Source organism: Centroberyx gerrardi, chromosome 13 (genome assembly GCF_048128805.1).
Source record: "Centroberyx gerrardi isolate f3 chromosome 13, fCenGer3.hap1.cur.20231027, whole genome shotgun sequence".
NCBI lineage: Eukaryota > Metazoa > Chordata > Actinopteri > Beryciformes > Berycidae > Centroberyx > Centroberyx gerrardi.
Window position 1 is genome coordinate 28,682,565 of NC_136009.1, and position 21,459 is coordinate 28,704,023.

The 21,459-nt window shown below is 40.6% G+C and overlaps 1 protein-coding gene across 1 annotated transcript in view; it reads left to right on the forward strand.

The window, feature by feature from the left end:
• The window catches only part of LOC139907860 (protein EFR3 homolog A-like), a 55,541-nt gene extending 35,997 nt beyond the window's left edge, over positions 1 to 19,544 (forward strand). The window contains exons 13-20 of the mRNA XM_078287577.1: positions 1,239 to 1,370; positions 1,912 to 1,979; positions 5,226 to 5,353; positions 15,700 to 15,785; positions 17,618 to 17,666; positions 18,667 to 18,770; positions 18,896 to 18,945; positions 19,413 to 19,544. Of these exons, the coding sequence (XP_078143703.1) occupies positions 1,239 to 1,370; positions 1,912 to 1,979; positions 5,226 to 5,353; positions 15,700 to 15,785; positions 17,618 to 17,666; positions 18,667 to 18,770; positions 18,896 to 18,945; positions 19,413 to 19,518 (723 nt within the window). The 3' untranslated portion in view covers positions 19,519 to 19,544. The remainder of the gene's footprint in view (positions 1 to 1,238; positions 1,371 to 1,911; positions 1,980 to 5,225; positions 5,354 to 15,699; positions 15,786 to 17,617; positions 17,667 to 18,666; positions 18,771 to 18,895; positions 18,946 to 19,412) is intronic.
• The last annotated feature ends 1,915 nt before the right edge of the window (positions 19,545 to 21,459 follow it).

The following is a 21,459-nucleotide window of genomic DNA, read 5'->3' on the forward strand; positions in this document are numbered from 1 at the left end:
GCAGGAAGATTGCTTCTGGCCCTCTCAGGTCGGAGGGAGGAGTGTCTGCAGTTTGGTTGTGTTCTCACGCTGTGGGTGAAAAGGTCGTCGTCAGGGCGACGACCCCGGGGCGACGCGGCCGGCACGGGAGGCCGACTACGATGCGCCGCGCGTCGCCGCTGTGTGCGGCGTGCGGCGTGTCTGCGATCGTTTGTGTGATAAGAGTGATAAAAGTGGCGTGTTAAGAATAGTGCCGACACATTTAAAGGCCCAGCCTGTAGCTGCAGTGTGGCGCCCCCTGCTGACACACTGCTTCCCCACCACTGGCTTTGTTTACGTAGTGATTTATTCGATTAATGACTTGTGTTGTCTGAGCCTTTGACACGACGACTGACACAATGTGACCGTTAAACTTGAGTTTGACATTGATTTTGAGGCTGGAAAAGGTTTGCTTTGACACTGTAGTGTCTGCAAACACTCTGGAGTAAAACTGACTTGTGTTTTAAGGTTAACAGGTTAAGACATTGACAAAAAGCTTATTTTCAGTCAAACAGCTCAAAAACATTTGTGAATATACACAGACTTTTTTTTTTTTTCCTGACAGTTATTATTGCTGTGTTTAAGCTAACCCTAACCCTTTTTCCTATTTTTACTGTTTTCATTTTCATTTTTCAATTTCAGTTTCATTTTGCTTCTCAGTGACTTTTTATTGTTTTATATAGTTGCTTATCTTACAAGTCCTATGGGGCTTTTTCAACCACCTGTGCATACTGGACAATCTTGTTTAATTCTGTCTATTGGCGTTTTAGATTTTTACTTTCTTGCACAAATAAACGAAACTAAAATAGAACCCTTGAGTAGAACCATAGAGTAGAATAATTGATAATAATGCCTCAATCACTTCTTAAAATGCAACACAAAATCCTTGATTATTTACATATTTACGGTTATTTAACATTCTGTGATTCTACATTCATATGTGTATATATATATATGTAAGTAGGGTTACATATATAACGTAACCCTACTTTTTTGGGAGTGTCTTGAGGGAAAGTTTTTATTCCAAAACAGTTTGGGCTGGAAAGTGAGTTTTGAAAGCCAGAAATCTCAGCAGCTGGCCAATTAATCGATGAGTCATTGTTATTGATCAACAACCATATCAACCCCCTGCTGACCTACAGTGGTCATTTTTTGCTATGGGGCAGTAAAAATCGTACTTAATGCCCCTTTAAAACACTACGGTGCGGCTGGTTCTGCAGGACATGGCTCTGGTGAACGAGGAGAACATGCCGATGTTTATCCGCTGCGGCATCATGGCCTTGGTGGCGGCGTACCTCAACTTCCTCAGCCAGATGATCGCCAACCCGCCCTTCTGTCAGCACGTCAGCAAGGTACAGCTGCAGCTTCACTCATCCATACTGTACTGTCATGTAGTCACATCTCACTGATTCATCTGGCACTACATTTTAGACTTGTTGCCATGGTAATCTATGTGTTGAGTGAGCTTCATGAACCTTGGGCCCCTGAAACATGTTAGAGACCCTGATGTATAAGTTGAAATACACTAAAGTCAGTGTATGCATAGCTATGACAATATGACTGTTATATATATATACTGTAATATAGTCTAGCACTGTGTCTGTTCTGCTGAGTGTGCATCGATGGGACAAACAGTGCAAGTCTTCTCATTATTATAGCTGATTGATCTGTTGTTCAAATATTTTTACTACATTACTATGCTGACGATGCACAGCTGTATTTGGCTATAAATCCCAGTGATACAAGAAGCCGTGACCAGCTGACACACTGGATGTCTCTGCTATAGAGCTAGTTGTGCTTCTTCAAACTTTGCTGAGAAAACTACTTTACAAATACTTACTGATGACTTTTTGTGCCTCATTTTGGTACTTTCTGCTTGACCTCCGTCTCCAGGTGATCGAGCTGAGGAACCTGGACGCCCCGTACCTCCTCCCAGAGCACATCTTCAGAGACAAGTGTCCGTAAGTGTCTCTCTTTACTTAGCAGACTGGAGGTTTAGTTTTACAAACATTTCTCTGAAGCAGAGCTGCTCCGCAGGCAGAAATCAACTCACTGACTGAGTTAAACCTCAGTGGGCGGAGTGTAAGTTAGCTAACCGACAAACTTGAATAGCAAAAATAGGAACTCTGCTAGTATGTCTAGTTTGAACTTGAAGGTCAGCTAGGCTAACAAGCTAATCTAGATAACTTAGTATGATAGATAGTATTTTTTCAGTTAGCAGCAGAGCGCTAGGCTTCATAACATTAGCTTCCTCCTCTCTTACCTCTTGTCTTTTTCACTGAGCTTCAGTCTAACGTTACTGGGGTTCTTTGGCTCCGCCCACTGAGGTTTAACTCAACCAATGAGATTATGTCTGCCTCTAGAGCAGCTCTTTAATTAACCCTGCTGGAACTTCACTGAGAGCATCATGTACCAGTCCAATCGAAAAGAGCAACAGATAACAATAAAAATAATAATAATAATAATAATAATAATAACCTTTATTTGTATAGCACCTTTCATACACAACATGCAGCTCAAAGTGCTTTACATCAATAAAAGGCAGATAAAAGACAGATAAAAAGATCAAATTCATATAAAAGAACAAGCAAGATGCATTGCATTAAAAGAATCAAATCAAGTAAAATAGAAAGATAGAAGAACACAACAAATACTCCCACTTTTAGATGCACATTGTGAGTGAACCCATATGTTTTTCTTTAATTTTCTTTTCCCCTGTCCTTCCTGATTCTACTCTTGATCTGATATTTACGTCAGATCTCACTGGCTCAGGCAGACGAGAGTCATAGATTCTCCTCTTGGTCAAAAACCTCCCCATCCACAGATGGATGAGGATCATACAGGGTAAAGCTCTGTCCCCCCCACATATAGTGTTCACTTGTGCAAGTAAGCATTACCCGGACAAGACCAATGAAAATTCGTACTTACCCGTGTCAGCTCTGTTGGGATCCTGAACAGAAACAGTTCAAATGAAGGCTACTTAAAATGGTTTAGATGGTTTTCCAAAGACTGAGAAGTGAGTACCATGAGCTGGAGCTTGTGACCTTGGACCTGTTTTAGAAATGAGCCTCGTTTCAATGATCATGAGATGCTCAACATTATGAACAAAAAGTGACACCTACTTGTACAACATAATTAATAGTACAACATTAAAACCCATTGTCTTTTTATGAAGGATGGTAGGTACCTGAAGTTCTCTGACAAAAAATGTTTTGAACATTTTAGGGATAAAGAATGACTCTTCAAGCAGTTTTCTATCTATGATGATATATAACTTTTTAGAAATCTACTTTTCCATTCCTTTTTTATGAGTGCTAGTTCATGACCCCCCTTAAAAAGAGCCAAATCTGAATCCATGTACATTCACAGACATGACCAGCCTGCCAAGCGTGTTTATCACTCTGTACCTCTGTCTTCTCTCTCCCTTCAAATATAAATCACAGTCTGTTATCTAAACCTTTTTTTTTTCTAAACGTTCTCTTAATTCAGTGTATGCAGACAACTGGTTAGAGGATTGAGGAGTAAAGCTTCGTCAGAGTCGGGCAGAGAGGAATTCTGAGCAGAAAAAACATGAACTTTTTTCTGTTGATCGCTTTTTGCTGTTCAAATACCGTGAAAGACTCCACAGACTTTTTTTTTTCTCCTTTTGTTGTTTCTAGAATAAGTTTTCAAGCCCCCGAAGTCCCATTTATGAAAGATTTCTATTCCAAATGTTCACTAGTTAAGATCAAAGTCGCTCTCATTCCGCTATTGTAGTTCCTCTGTCTGCCTCTGAAAAGAACAATTTGCATCGATTACAAAAATATCTCTGATCTAAAGAAGAGATTCACCGGCAAATGAATAGCATGCCTTTGAGGTAAGATTTCTGGAGATTTAGTATTAAAGAAAAAAACACCCGACTCTCATGAAAATGTGGCATGACAGCTTAAAGCCAAAGGCAAGATAAAAATGACTGGGATGTTCACAATCTTCAGCTAAATCCTTAAATCTCTCGCTGTTTTTTTTTTTTTAAACATTTATTTATCCAATGAGGGTTTGCTGAGGACATGTGCTGTTCAGCTCCATCCTTCACTTTCATACAGTGAAACACAGTCTGCTGCTGTTGGCACGAGCTCTACTGGAGCAGGTGGGGCTTCAGTACCTTTCTCAAAGTAAGGAGTGTTCATTTTCCCATCCCAGTCTGGGGATTTGAACCAGCGATCTTCCGGTCACAATCCTCCTTATATCCTTTAGGGTGCGATCAGACCCATCGTTCAGTTTCTTTGGTCCAAACCATAGTAGAAAAGTTTATAACATTTTTGTATTTGGTTCATTTATGTTCACACTGACCAATTACAAGCCAATCAGGGCTTGTAAACAAAAGTCACATGACTCACAAGTAGCTTGTTTATTGGACAGAGTTTTGGTGACCTGTCATCCTGCAGGTTAGAGATTTTGGTGGGGGTTTCAAAACAAATCAGATTCCAGTTCATGTAACTGTATCTCAGCATGATGAACTTGTCCGTCTCTTCTTCTGTGGTGTTCATACCAGTTAAGAACACATGAAGAAACAGCTGAATATGAGCATCAGTCCAGACTTCATGTAGTTCTGCCAGGCTTTCCAAGCATGAGGAACTGCTGACTATCAGATGTCAACATCCGTCTTCTTCTACCCATAATCCCTTGTGTTTCAGGGTGGTTTCCTGTAGTTGTTTGGATTAATGAACCGCACCGCAGTTCTCTTGTTAGAGGACTGAGACTCTCTGTGCCGTTATTTGGTGCCACCAGAGTTCAAAGGTCATCGTTCTCACCTGGACAAACCAACCCACTAAAGGAGTAAGAGTTTAAATAAAATGCTCCAAACATGCTTTGGCTAAACTCCACCTGGCGCTCCACTGCTGCGATCCCCAGGCAGCTTTTGATACAAGATAACCTGATTATAAGAACCAGCGTCTAATTCTGACTCTTTTAGCATCAGCCCCTGCAGGGAGAGATACAGGGATTTGGAATACTGAATGTGGACTCTATGAGAGGTTTAGAGGTTCTTTTGTACCAAGTAAAGTCAACTTAGTTCTGGGCAACGCCGACATTTATCAAAATTAATTTACCAAATCATCTGAAACCAGCTTGAATATATTATTTCTGTAAATTGCATGAGATATCCTTGGAGGATTTGGATAGCTGTCTTACCTTTGATACCCCCCCGCACCCCTCCCTCACCCTCCCAGACTCCCCGAGTCCCTGGATAAGGAGGACAGAGTCCTGTACTTCCAGACGGCCGACATGTCAGAGTGTCTGGCCGGACCAGGATACAACGCAGAGCGGCTCTCCATCCCCTACGTTCCCCAGGTCACAGGTAGGACCGGCCAGGCCTCACACACACACACACACACACACACACACACACACACACCACACCGCATCTGTCTTAACAAGCTGTTTCATCCAGTTTTCAGTTTTAATACAAGTGGAAACAATTCAATCCAAATCCTGCCAATAATTTCAGTTTTTCCAAATGCAGTTTTCTTGAAACGTCTGACAGGATTTTGAAATGAGGCAGATCATCAACCTGCAGTAAGATTTTGACACTAATTTCAAGAAAACAGTTGAAACAAGAGCAACTGCATTGGAAGTTGCAGTTGTTCTTATATTTTACCTCATTGGCAGATTTATTCACTTGTTTAAAAAAAGGATTTTAGGAATCAGGATTAGACTAAATGACTTCACATAGACATTTTTGCCCCTTTCCCCCATTTCAAAAGTACAATGCTCCACAGAACTATTGGGACTTTTCATAAAGATGAGCCGAACAGGCTTTAAAGGATTAACAGCCTAAGGAGTTGTACAGTGTACAGGAAATAAATTGAAAATACCCATTGTGTGATCGGCTTTATTAAACTGACGGTTGTCACAATTGTTGCCGCCTCTCCTAGCAAAGCTAATTTAAAGCGATATTTCACATCAGTACAACATGGACTTCTGTAGGATTTCATGAAGTCAGTCACCAGTAGTTGCCTCTCTAGAGACTCATAATCCGCTCCACTCACTTAGTTTCTTTCATTCTCAAAACCTACTTTTAGGAATTGTGCTTCAAACTGGAGAATGTTATTTCATTCTGTTTTGCAGGGATTTACTGTGGAAGAAGTAATTTTGTCCTTGTTCAAATTAAAATTATTAACTTAGAGAGTTAGTGAAAAATCCTGAATGCAGGTAGTGAAATGTCGCTTTAAGTCCTTCTGAGTGTTGTTTGGTCAAACTACACTGACATTCAATATAACTGTTTCACATATGACTCACATACATCATACTGCTCATCAACAGAGCAAACAGCAACAATTTTACCTGCGATTTTACCAAATCAAACACACAACGGGTGAGAGAATTGTCTGTAAATTGACTTTTTTTGGGGGGGGTCTAACAAACAATATGCCTTTGTTTTCTTTTCTCTGCCATGCTTCTCATTTAAAATCAGTGCTTTACACAGTAGGCAAGATCCTCCACAGGTGCAAGCAGACGTCCAGAGGTAACAGGCGGAGCAGAGGCTGAGTCCGGCCTGCTGTGGCGTTAGACACTTACCTGCCGTCTCTGATCTCTAGCCATGGAAGCTGGGTGTAGCTAGGCTGGCGAGTCGTCACTGCAGACAGTTGACAAAGATATAATATTAAAAAGAAATGCATTTCAGCTGCAGTAGCCTTTGTCAGGGTTACAGGACGTCCTATAACACTGACGAAGGCTTCTGCAGCCGAATCCGCGTTGGTTTTTTGGAGGAGCTGCAAGGTTGGACAAACAACCAGTAAAGATGCAGTTTGGAATATATCAAACATTGAAATATCACTAATTTGCTATCAATATAAACAATATACAAACTGCATCTGTAGCAATGGTGTTGGTCTTGACTGCGGTGCACTCTGTGAATGAACTAGGATATATCGGGACATCCCATCTGACCTTTTTTAACCTGCTGTTTGGAAATAAATGACTGTTTATGAGACAAAGTGAAACAAAAGGCACTCTTCTTTGAATACTTACAACGAACACAACTCAACTCTCACGTTTCCGAAACATAACACATCGGAGTGTTTTTAAATGTCTCTAGATGAGCCCATAAAACAAGTTTTTCAGAGAAGAGCGCCTCGGACTTTTGTTTCATTCAAGTTACACACTCCAAACCAAACAGCACCTTCTTTTGTCTGTTTTTTTGACACTTTGCACCATTTTTTGTAGCGCTCTCAGTTTTTATGTTTGACAGAAAGATTGACTTAAAACAGACGGAGCAACATGGCTGGAGATCACTGACCTGTAGATCAGTGGTTCTCAGTTATGTGCCATCGAGGCCCGAAGGTCTGCAGGTTTTCACTCCAAGCAAACATTATTATTATAACAGCAGCTGATTTCACACCTTCAGCCGGACAGGAGGAACTAATCAGCAGCTGTTGTGTCCGGTTTGAATGGAAACCTGTGGACTTTTTGGCCTCAGTGGCACATGATTGAAACCCGCTGCTGTAGACGATCCTGCCTCCTCAACCTTAGAAAGACAAGAACAAGAAGCTGTTAAGAGTTTGCTGCTCCCCATCTCCTGTCTTGTATCACAGTTTACCTGCAGAATGAAGGCAGGTAAAAGACTCCTGCTGGTCGGGATCAATTCACTTCCACCTCACTCATGTCAAACCTGAGACTGCAAAGTCACATTATAACGACTGAACCTGCATTCTAGATTTTCTTCTACAGATGTTTGCAAAAAAAACTTTTTATGTCAAAAGATCCCCCGTCTTTGAAATTTGAATGCAGTCCACTTCCTGAATTGAGTGAATTGAAAAAGAATAGACCCCAACCTTGGTCCTCAGACAGTTGAGAGAGAGAGAGAGAGAGAGAGAGAGAGAGTGGGAGAGAGAGAGAGAGAGAGAGAGTGAAGGAGGAGGGAAACTCTGGCTGGGACTGAATAAACCTTGGCAAGATAAAGAGAAGATGGAAAGAAAGACAGAGGAGAGAGAGAGAGGAAGAGGAAGAGAGACTCCGGCTACAATAAGCAGATCGCCTTAATTGGCAAATGACAAAATGCGATGAAGACATCCAGAGAGAGAGAGAGAGACCATGGATAGGCATGAATATAAAAAGTAAAGATTTCAAGAAGTGATGAAAAAAAAATAGAACAAAGCAATGGATTGTATATTTTGAAGGGCAAATTCTAATCAGAACCGATGTAAACATCAAGGCACCAGAGATCATTCAGTGTTTGAAGAGCATGGCGGTGGTTTCAGCCAATGGCGACGCCTTCACCGAGAACCAGACGAGATCCCGGCTGAGCACTGCTGGGGGGGTTTAGTGGACCAGCATCTGAAGCCGCTCGCTCCACCAAAAAGATGGCAGGTGTACATTTGGCTACCTGCTTCGATAACAACTGCCGTTTGGACTCTTTTATTTAAAACACCTCGGGGGATTTTTATCACACAGGACTCATTTTAAAGGCTGAACAACGCAACGTGTGCTGCCTTTCTTTGTTGAAGGCTACAAAGCAGAGCAGCCTGTTGTGTTTTTGTGTTCTTGTTGCTAGGCGACCACAGAATCAACTGACGGTCAGCTGTCAGTCACTTCACCTTCAGCTGTTGTTTATTTTGCGCTAGCTAGATTACATGCTTTCGCTAATTTATACAAGTATTATAAACAATAAGAAATCATGATTAAAAAGTTACCAGAAATTTTGAGTGCAGTGCTAATTTGCCTCCAGGCTGCTGGTTTCTGTGTGATCCTCCTTGTTTGTTGTTTACAAGACTCACCGCAGAAGCCCCGCCTCTCCGTTGATCTGATTGGACAGTAGAGAAAAAGCTATAGACAGGGAATTGAACCTCTAACCCTGACAGTGTTGGTGCCTTGCTCTACCTACTGAGCTACACAGACCCCACTGAGTTAGAAACATTATGTTAGTGCTGACTAGACTTTCACCAAAACCATGGCAGGAAAACCGTCCCACACCACTCCATTAACGGAAATTTTAAAGTTGATTTCTTATAGTATTTTAGCATTTCTAGTTGTGGTAACACGTTACAATAAGGGTACATTAATTAAGGGCTAGTTAATGCTTAATAAGGGTTTGTTAATGCTTAATAAACATTAACTAACCCTTAATTAACAGTTAACTAATGTGTCTGGTAATAGTTTACTAATGGTGTTCATGTTAACTAAGGTATTCATTTATACATTATTTTATAGTTTATAAAGATGACTATTAAATAATGTATAAATGAATACCTTAGTTAACATGAACACCATTAGTAAATGATTACCAGACACATTAGTTAACTGTTAATTATGGGTTAGTTAATGCTTATTAAGCATTAACTAACCCTTAATTAATGTACCCTTATTGTAAAGTGTTACCCTAGTCATTAATTAGTATTTTCAGAGGCTAGATAGCTCTACATAGCTCTCTCCCTTAAACTTATTGTTTGATAATTTTTGCATCTGTGGTGCTTGCATTTGGACATTTGACATGGTGAGTACATTACATGTGTACAACGTGTAGACTGCCCATGTAGACTGAATACTGTAGTAGTTTGTGTCTGTAGATGTGCTAAATGCTGTAGATGTTTTTTTTAAATATGATGAGATCTGCATTATTAATGTCAGAGGGAAACTCTGTTGTCACACCGCAGCAAAGAAACAAAGACACTCGGCACCAAGAGACACAACTGACAACAGTTATGGAAACTAATAACCATCATTCAACATTTATCCTCCCAACCATCCTACCAACATTTAATCCATATCCATCCTGTACTTTGATGGGGAAACCGTATAAATGTTCATAAAAACAGTAGAAGGTTAAACACATGAGGAAATTATTCAAAATTATGCAGTGGGTTATGAAAGGGTTTAATAACCCACAGAGGACTTATGGGACGTAATCCTTCAAAGTCAAGTAAAAACACAGAAATCATGAAAATTGGGGTTGTGAGGTTTCACTTCATAACAGTCTTTTACATTTATTCTTCAGCTTCAGAGGGAGAGTGTATGAGAGCATGCAGTATTATTTATAAGACAGCAAATGGCTAAGCACAAAGTGTTTTAGTTAATCTTCATTTTATCTCCGTTTGCAAAGGTGCCATCTTGGCCAGATGCAGGATAGAGCTAAACAACAGAGTGGATTTGTATCGATATATCAAAATGAAAGAGCGCTGCAATAAAGATAAGAAAACAAAGCCTGCAACAAAGACACTGATAAATTCATTTAACAGCATAGCAGGTAAATGTATTCTAAATAAATGTATTCCCTGGATGCGTCTGTGTGGCAGCGCTTCTGAAAAGGTTCAAAACCAAAGGAAATTTACACCTGAACTTGAAAATAGACTTTTAAAATGGCATTACAAGTCATATCACAATGAGAATAACTAAATAATATCTATCAAAATATGATAAACTACCAGTCAACAGTCTGGACCCACCTGACTGAATGTTCTGTGTTTCTCATTATCTTAAAGCCATTTTGATCTCAAGGCTTCTGCCTAAATGCTTGAAATGAGTTTCTTAGACAAATATAAATAGTGAAGTTGATCCTATGTATGAATTTCTTTCCAAAGCCTTTGTCTTTCCATCAAGGCAAATAATCTAAAATATAAGATAGTTTTGATTTGTTTAACACTGTTTAATTCCATTTGTGTTATTTCATAGTTTTGATATCTTTACTATTATTCTAAAATGTGAAAATTAAAAAAAAAAAAGAAAGAAAAATACGTGTGTCCAAACTTTTAACTGGTAGTGTATACACCGTAAATCCTCTAATAGTAGCCGGTAGTCAATTAAAAGCCGGGTCTCCGATAATGGCCGGGGGCATGGTCGACACGAACAAATGAAGGCCGGCCTCAAATACAGGCCGGGGAAAAAAACAAAGGAAACAAGACTAGGTCAAAACCGTGTCCGTCTCCTCTCTCCGCCGCTGCCTCTCCACCGCGCCCACGGCCCGCATCGATCCTCCCGATCCAAGCCCCGGACGCAGGTCAGGTGTCCGGGTGGACTGAGCTCGCGCATATGCATCGAAATAAACGGCGATATGATATAACTGTATAGATTCTATTCTTAGCTTCAGTTAGCTTCAGTTAGCTTCAGCTTACATGCAAACAACGGTGGATACCGGTAAACCCCTGGTGCCTGTTATATAATGTAACTGTAGTTTGTAGTAACGTACAAGTGCCACAAGACGGCTCGGCCAGCGGAAGTCTCTGGAGCGTGCCGTCGTCGATTACCGTAATTATCGTAATGCATTGCAGTAACAAAAAAATGTCTACCTAACGTACCCCAACAGAAGCAGATCAGAAAACAAGGAGGCTTCGTACTAAAATATGAGCAAATATACTTATCAAACAGAGGGAATTAATATAAGCCTGCTTCCAATAAAGGCCTGGTACCCTCTGCAGTTGCGGTAAATAAAGGCCCGGGCCAATATTAGAGGATTTACGGTAGTATATAGTAGTATAATATGACCAAATTAGTTCCTATCACTTGGTGCAGTCAGTCTCTGAATTCAAGTCACTTCATAATTCTTCCTGTCAGACTTCTTTTCCATTCTACATCAGAAAGCTACCAGCTATTTAAAAAAAAAAAAATATATATATATAGCTTTTACTTAGTCTTCCATCCAATGAAATTGCGAACTTCAAACCCAGGTAATCCAGAAGTTTTCCTCCTCCGGTGTTTCTGGTTGGCGACTCGCTCCGGTTCCCCGCGGACGCTGAGCCGCTTCCAGCAGGAGGGCGAGAGGATTTTTTTTTGGATGAGACCGTGTCCTTAACATCACACTGGGCACAATTACTTACTCCACGGGGATGCCAGTGTCAACACACACACACACACACACACACACAGATATGGAGTAGGGATTTGTTTTAAGCGCACAGTACACTCTTAGAAAGGACGTGTCTTGTTTCTACGAAGCTGTGCGTCTATTTGGGACGACACACGTTTAGTTTCATATAGTAGATTGAATTTTAGATGATGGATGAAAGATTAGAACATTTAGTTGTCAGTGACTTTTATTTTAAACTGACCTGATGTCAGACTAAAGTAAAACTGTTTTTGATGGCTCTTCCCATTCAAAGCACCAAAGCATTTTTAAGAAACTACTCCATATCCCTGTTGCTGCCTTAAAAACAGACACAAAAATACTTCCCTACCTCTCTCCCTGGCTGTTACTTCTTTCCCCAGCACTAGTTTGTTAGTTGATTGTGTTTGTAAACTTACGACTTTTCCTTCTCAACAGAATTCAATCAACACGGTTCATCTCTCTGCTGTTTTTGACTGGAAACTGATCACTGATCCATCTGATTGATTTTTAGATAATGTCAGCTTAAGCTAGCTAACCATTTGCAGCTAACTGTCTTGTTAACACATCTGATTTGCTTACTAGCCAACGTACATTTAGTAGAAGCTAGCATTATCAGTGGCTGGTAGTCATCTTAACTTGATTGGTTTCTAATTAGCCTGCTGGCTACTTTGCTAGCTAACAAAGCCAAAAAACAACAGTTTGTTCACATTAACATCAGTGTGTTTGCTGGCTAGTTAGCTAGCTAACAGTTTGTTCAGGTTAACTGAGCTGACTCTTCTCAAGCTACAACTCAGAGTGTTTTGGAGTAGAGACTAGGGCTAAAGACAAGACAGTTTACTGTGTCACAGTAACCAAATCCACCTTATCACACTATTCACTTTTACTGAGAACGTTACTGAATTGACGAACACAGAGCCAGTTCTCCAATGAAACCTCATGATGGGTCCAGACGTGGTTGCTAGGAAATTTGCGACGCAACTGTAAACCGTCTGTTGGTTCTTTCTTTTCCGTGGGTGCTGCCTCTGATCCTTGCACTCCTTAATATTTGTCACTTGTAATGTGATATCGAAATTAAAGCTTACTCACTGTATAAGAGCATCAGCTAAATGCCAAAGCTATAATGTAAATGCAAACACACAGCTCCCTCTCTGTGTCTTCACCTCTTGTCTATTCATATCTGTTCCCTCATTAGTGTCTCCTGGCTGGCTGCTTAGTCATAACTGTTCAATGTGCACAGGTCACTCTGACTCATGCAAATAACAATTATCTAGTGGTATTTTCTGGTTAACAGTTACATTTTACACCTCATCTGATGTTACTGTCTGTCCCTCATTAAATGATCTTGACACGTTGCTCTCTCTGGAGCTGAGAAAGTACAGGCTGCTTCTGCTGCAGCTCAGATCTGTTTATTTGAATGTAGGGATGGACCGGCCATCGGGACTACCGGGAGGATTCCCAGTGGGCCGCTCTGTCTAACAACTGGTTTATTTCGTCTTAACGCCAAAGTTTGCCGGGCTGGGCGGTGTTTGGACCTTCGGGCCAATCATAGTGCTTAAAAACTGAAAACTCCACCCAACCGGGAAGCCGGGCCACTTTAAACAAACGCACCATCAAACGACAGCAGACAGTTTGATCTGAGCCACGGAGCTGACAGGTTGTGTTGTGAAAATGTTGGGAAAGAAGAAACTAGACATTCTGTTGTTGTTTTCAGCCCAATGTGAGTGATAAAACAATGTGGTCAAATTAATTTAACTTGTAAACAGACAGACGTGTCACTGTCATTTTCACACGAGCTTCTTTGCAAAGGAAATTACTGTAGTGTAAAGTTTGCTACTGGAGAGTGAAGCTATAGTAGCATATAGTATGTAGCTACAGTATCTATTGTTTGATTGGCTGTAACTAAATATTAGATTTAGCTAAATATTTTGCAGTGGTGTATCGTATATTATCTGTCATTAATTTAAAAAGTCTCAAGCCAAATGGAGGCAGCAGTCTCAGATTAGAGGAGACAGACCAGCAGAGTTGAGGTGACTAGATGGTGAAGAAAGTTCATAAAGCTAAAATAAGTGTATTCCTGGTTTTATTAAAGATGTTGTTGATGCCATAAAAGTGATGGCCATCTCCTAACTGGTACCCAATAATATCCAGTTCATAAGCAAGTCTCAACATGGTACATTATTTTAAACCGTCTGAAATTAATCAACACCCCTCCAGCCATCAGGTTATAATAATTACATTAAACAATTCCATTCAAACATAATACAGAGGTAGGCCATGTTATAAGATCTTTAATTTTATCAATTTAAGATTATATAGTGATATGTACAGTACAGGATTCCTCAATAAAGAGCGGCCGGAGATTCGTAAATCACCGGTAAGGATGTTTGGTGTCCGACCGATCGTGGTGGGCTGGTCTGGACAAAAGGTCCCGGGACAGTTTTCCCTGTAAGGATTATTTCCAGTTTTGTTGTAGCAGTGAAGAGTGGATGAGTGCAGAACAGAATGAAGAGGCGTTGCTTGCGTCAGCAGAGTTCAGACAGGTTCACCAAACACTTAGTGCCTCACAGGATCAGATGGATCTCTCCCTTGTTAAATTAAACGAGGGTGAAAATCAACACAGAATCCTGCCTCAGATATTTGAAGAAAGGGGGAGGAGAAGACGCCTGGTTTGGGAATGAGCTTTAAAAAATATCCAACACAGCATAGGAGTCCAATAAATCGAGGCACTTTTTTCAAATTCATTTCAATGTTCATTCATAAGCAAATCGTCTTCCTCCAAACTCTTAAGTAGGACAGGCTCTTTGACAACATAAATGAATCAAGTCGTATTCACTACTATTATAATGCAGATGACTGTTAATCAAGATTATTAGATTCGGGGAGCAAAATGATGCTATTGCAGTTTGTATCTCATCTCAACACACTGACTCCTTTCAGATCCAGTGGGCCTTCTCAGTGATATGAAATATTTAACTATTGCTGATATTCCAATGTGGCGTCGTACTTATGGCTGACTGTTGCAACAGTGCTGTTACGTTTTTTCTTATTCAAGATGTTTAATTGAGGAAACTCAAATCGCAGTATACAGCTATACAGGATTAATTGTGCAGCCCACTGATCTTCTGATCCCTCTGAGATCTTTATTCATGAAGGGGAGATGTGGAGGAAGATGGATAGAGTGTTTCTGCCTGTGTGTTTGTGTGCAATGTACGTGAGTCTTAGGTCTTGTACATAGTTAACGCAAGTCGATGCTTACACAGTACAGTCAAGTCGAGGCTGTAAACCATTTATCCACAAGGGGGCAGCGAAACCTCTGATCTGGAGCCGGTCACCCAGAGCGGGACTGTAGAGGAACGTCGACTCTATAAATTCTGCCGCTAAAAGTACAAGTTGAAAAGAAGATGCTCCGCTCGTCCTGTAAATAGATTGTGAATGCAAGATGTTTTTTGCCGGCGCCGAACTTCGATGAAGAGAGGCATTTTGAATATTTTTGGGATTTCAGCAGCCAAATTTTCTTTCACCGTATCGCCTCTGATTAGCTAGGACAAAAACCACTGTAGTCTGCCTGGCTGCCACACTGAGCTAGTTAGAGACTACAGGTAGCAGCTATGATGGTTGTTGGCATGTGTTTACACCAGAAATGACTACTACTTCCTTTGTAGATGTTCGTTTAGCTGTGTTTTCATGTAGCGCCCCTACCTGAAACAGATGGCACTGCAACATGTGTTAGTGTCGTGTTACAAAATTTGGACACATTTTGCGATGCAGGAAAGCAAGAAAAACTCCTTTTGCTGCTTTTTGTGGTGTTTGTGACGGGTCTTTAAGTTTATGGGTCCGTGACACCGCGGTGTGAAGCTGAGGCTGAACTGACTGTCTCTGTCCTGCAGATGAAGACCGGCTGACCAGGAGGAAGAGCTTTGTGGACACCATCTCCCTGCAGGTGGACATCCTGTCCAGCAGCCTCCCGGACAAGGTCAGTCTGAAATCCATGAAACAGACAAGACGTCCTCGCAAATACTCTTTGACACAGGTCGGACTCACACACACACACACACACACACACACATTGTGATTTCGCTGTCCCCCTAGATACTCGTGGGCAGTGATGTAGTGGTAAATAAAAAGATGGATAAACTATCACCTCCAGTCGGGGATCATCATACGACACCAAAACCACCAATATATGTATATTTCTTTCTTTCAATCAATTAAATATCAAATTAATATATATTAATTTCTTTATTTCAAGTACAATTTTAAACAGACCCAAAGCAGGACTTGTTAACCAACACGCCTCCAAACATGAAATATTCAGAAAAAAACATTCAGATAATAAGTTAAACAAAATAAATGAGAAAAAGGAAAAGGAGAAAAAAACATATTGCCAGGTAAAAAAAATAAAAAACATTGGCATTTGTGTACATATAGATATACTCTACATGTATACACATAATTCCACATAGATACATAAGAGACCACATGCAGACCAAAACCACCAATACAAACACAGATCAATTCTGTTTTCATAATATATACATACACATATATATACTTTTTTCCCCCTATTAAAAGTCCCTATGCTCATATAACTTTTTGGTACTAGCTGCAGTGATGTATACTGTGAGTTTACGTCATATACAGATTCATGTCAGCCTAATAAACTCTATTCCAGGAGTGAAAAGCTCGGTGAACTGAGGTGAAGTGTGTTTACCCTCCACTCCAGGCACTTGTAGGGTTCAGCTAATATGCTAATGATGCTACAAGTGTCTCTTTATGCCTGTTAGCGTCACCGTCTGTTGACAGCAGACTGCCAAATATATACAAGTCTGCATGGCTGCCATCATGACAAGCTAAAGAAATACACAAATTGGATGATTAGATTTGGTTTGGATGGGTGGAAGACGAGTTTTTTCCTTGTTTTTTCCCCACATAACCTGTCTCTCCATGTGTACCGGCAGAGGTGGGACTCAAGTCCCAGTTTTAATAGCTTGAGACTCGACTTGATGCATGAAGAGAAGACTTGAGACTTGACTTGACTTGGGTTCTGGTGACTTGGGACTTGACTCTGACTTGTACTTTGATGACTTGAAAAGGTTTCTAAAGTCTTGACTTGAGATCTTGTGTTTGTGTAAATGACTTAGATTGAAAGTGATGAGATTTGTTCCAGCGGACGACTGAATTTAAATTCTGTTTTCTGAATTTGTATGGAATGATTGAATTTATTGAAGTTGAAACTGATTCTAGAAATCAAACTCATGATGCTCTTACCAAGTTTTTATCGTATTAAAACCATATTGCATTGAAAAGTCCTAGATATTTAGTTTTCTTTAAGATATTAAATTGATACTGGACTCTTGATTTGTTCTGACTTGACTTGCTGTTCTACATTTAGACTTGAGACTTGACATTAATGACATGGACTTGACTTGAGACTTGACTTGGTAATCTACATTTAGACTTGAGACTTGTACCTCAAGACTTGAGACTGACTTGGGACTCGAGCAAAGTTGACTTCACACACACTTCTGTGTACCAGTGAACTGAATTTAAACAGAATCACTCCCAATCTTGGAGTTTACAGTTTACAAATCTTCACTTACAGAATAATCCTTTACACATTAATATCAGGACTCTTCAGGCTGCTTCAGGTGTCTGCAGCGCTGAACTCTGTCCATGTCAACCTGCTCTCTCAGATGATTCCCTCTGTGTTGACGGCTCAACACCTGTTTTCTCATGAGCGAGGGTTAGAGCGTGTCATTTCACCACAGTGTTGATTGATCCTTCTGTGTTTTTACCTCTCTGCAGTCCCAGCTGGCGGAGGAGATCACGTTTGAGACCCTGAAGAAGGCTATAGGTAAGACCACACAAAGGTTTTTGGACTCTCTTCTTTTAGCCTTTCCTAACCTCCAGAACTGAAGATGTGCCGGGGCAGAAGTTGCTAATGTAGCAAAGCAGTAAAGTATTCTTCCTTCTCTTTCAGTCATACATGTTAGAGTCATATCATTTAACTTTAATTAAAAAAAAATGTACTAGCGACGTTAGCTTCGACCTGCACAACCTGCTGACGTTAGTAACAAACATTAGGTGACTAGTCAAGAGATCGTTTCCCTTCGTCGTCATGGAGTTAATTCTCAAAAAATTGCGTGTAGCTCTTGACAAGCTTTGTTCTCTCTTTAATCGAAAACTGATCCACCAAAAGAACGATGTCTTTTGTTGACATTGTTGAGACATTTGTTTTGTTGTTGTTGTTATCACAATGAGGACAAAAACACTGGAGGCGTGTCTTCCATGGATGAATCGTTCTTATTCGTAAACGCCGCGATTGCTGCCGAGTTTCTCTTACTATGACGATTTCCGTTGCGTAGAATCCGAAAGTGCGAATGACGTACGATTTACTTGTTGTCGTGGCAACGGTTTGAGCGTTCGAATAAAAGCCACAAGTACGTTGTATGACTCAGGATCTGATTTTGTAGCACATATCCATTTGGGCCAGATCAGAATTGAAAAAAATGCAGTTTTTTGCTGTTCAGACTGATTAGAAAACATCAGATCTGAGTCACATGAGAGGGGAAAAAATCTGAATTGGACACTTTGTGCTGCAGTGTGAACGTAGCCATAGTGATTAAATGTTGAATTATACATGTATACTGTATCTGTGTCTATGGGATGTCACACTGAATATGAGTTCATGTTGTCCTTGTGTAAGTATGTTGTGTGTTTTCGGTTTGTTTATGTTTGTTTTTGCACTATTCCTGTATATTTCCTGTACTTGGGGCCCAAAAGTGATTCTGACTGAAGCTAAATGAGGTGTAGTGAAGGAAAGGTTGTAATCCAGCGTCTCTGATTGGTTCCAGACACCACCGGCCTGGAGGAGCAGGAGAGGGAGAAGAGGCGTCAGGTGATGGAGAAGTTCCAGAAAGCTCCGTTTGAGGAGATCGCCGCTCACTGCGAGTCCAAGGTGAGCGGAGGAACCAGAACCTCACACCCGGCGACAGGAAAACAGCAGAACCTCAGAACCTAACAAGTAAAGTTTTAAAAAAAAAAGTTTGCTCTTGCTCAACTTGAATATTTTGTTTCCACCAGGCGAACATGTTACACGACCGGCTGGCGCAAATCTTCGAACTTACAATTCGGTAAGTTATGCATTTTCTAATATGATTTTAATAACTCGTAAGAAAAAGATGAATGGAATCATGTGAGTTATTACATTATTAGTCAATATTATTATTACGTTTCCCCTTTTGAAGTAATAATTGCCAGTTAATGAAATAATGTGATGTTATTTAGTGCAGTGAGAGGTTTTATTATTTTAATATTGTCACAAGTTTTTTACCATTTTACTACTATTTTTGCCTTTTATTGTTCCATGTTGTTATTTTACTTTTTCTCTTTTAGTAGTTATCATTTTCTTTTATTTTGACTGTAAAGCACTTTGTAACTGTGCTTCAAAAAGTGCAATATAAATAAAGCTTGTTATTATTATATTATTATCATTATATTACTACTATTTACTATCCGGAAGTTCTGTCTTCTAGTAAGAGCTGGTCCTTCTGGGAGCGGTTCTTACATCTGATTGGCTGACATGTAAATTCCCCCCCAGGCCTCCGCCCAGCCCGTCCGGAGTGGTCTCCATCTCCGCGGGACACACCCAGCACCAGTCGGTCCCCGTCTACGAGATGAAGTTCCCCGACCTGTGTGTCTACTGACCGCAGCACAGACGTACCTGCAGACACACACACTCCTCCAGAGGGGTGAAATGCAAAAAAAAAAATTGATGTGCTGAGGAAAAAAATCTACAAAATCACATCTCCGATTTGTGCTGCAATCCTCCCTAAAACCTGTGTGTCAAACTGACCTCAGAACAGATGTGTCAGGGATGTGATCAGGGACACAAAAAGGCAGAAAAACTGTCATTTTCAATTAGAAACAAATGGGATTTCTGAGTCCAAATAACATGATTTATTGTGGGGAAAAAATCACATCCCTAATGTGTGTCCAAAATCACCCTGCAAAAATTGTTATTTTATCTTGTCTCCAGACTTATCAAGCTTATTTTAGTGAAATCATCTGAAAGCACTGGCGGATAATTTTACCGGTTTCAACAAATTAGACTTTTTTTCAGGAGAATGTTAATTTTTAAACGTCTGTTCATTGCCTTTTTTTTTCCCCTAACCACTATTTCTTTAAAGACTCCTCTGCTTAATAGGATTGTCTTAACTAAAGCAGACTGTGGGTCTGTTACAGCAAAACTAACCAGCACTAATGAACTAATATTCCACATCATTTTACTTTATTTCCTAATCCACGACCCTGAGACTAAACATGACTTACGAGTCGCCAAGAACAAAAAAACGAATCGAACCGCTTCCACTCCAACTGTTCACAGTATTTTCGTTTTGAACCCAGTGTTGCTACCCAGCATGCCTCTGACCCAGTTGGCTGTAACGGCATAAATTTTACTTCGAGGATGTCTTCAATCTGTATTCTAGCCAAAGCTGCACACCTTGTACATACGCTGTAGTATAAATCTAAACTCTTACAGAAACGGCTAAATCCACTTTCAGACTGAAACTTTTGAAGCTGGTTTTAGCTGCACTGCTCCTCCGCCTCCAGCTTCCGCCTCTTTAACCCGTGTATCTGTTCTAGCGGTAGGCTTCAGTACACTGACTAATTAGTGGAAATCTATTTTAGCTGCCAGCCAGAAAAAGTGATATAACTTCGCTGGTGGTAGACGGCAGATTAGTGTTTGGCTAATGTGATGCGTTTTCCCCTCCGACAGGCTTCCTGCAGCTGTTTGCTACCTTGTGTGTTCCTCAGCCGGTTCGGTCTAGATGCTGTTTAGAGGGAAAACAACGACAGGAAGTGATTTCTTGTCAGGCTGAGCAACAACCAGCCGAGTCCCACGCAGGGAGAGAAGTGATAGCAATACTCTTGTTACAGACGCTGGTCGTTAACTGCTCAGCAACAAGACGTGAGCTACGTTAACACTCATTTTGTAAAACAGCATCAACAGAAATGACTCGCTCGTGGTTGGCGGTCCTGTATTTTGCCTCTAATGCTGCGTTCCAGAGATGCTGGAAAGTAGGAAATTCAGACCTCCTGCTGGGAAAATTGCAGTGGAACGGCATTTTGAGAAGGAATTCCAAGTCGGAAAATTGCATCAGATTTCTCAACCCTCGAGGTTTCTGAGCTGCAGTCAACACTGTTCACGCTACACAGCACTTAAGTTACATTTTCAACATTGCACGACCTCAAATCTATCAAAACACTTGTGAGGTAAATGGTTAAACATATAAATTTGATAAAAACAACAAATCTGCAAACTCTGACGAAGGCCACAAGCTGAAACGTTGGTTTTACGAACGACTAACTGATCTCACTACTGCAAATGTTGCTGGAATTGAATCTTCCAGTAAACATAAACATTTTAAACGTAAAGTTGCAGTTGTTAGCATTCTATGGTAACTAGCTGTGATTGACATAACACTAGCTGTTGCATGGGAAACAGGATTTTACGTTACGGGCAAAAACGTCCCACCGGCCAGCTGGGAATTTCCACTTTCTGATGCTGAATGGAACGCAGCATTTTCTTGCTCTCTTTTGGTCTTGTTATCGAATTTCAAATATCAAAATAAGATGATTTCCTT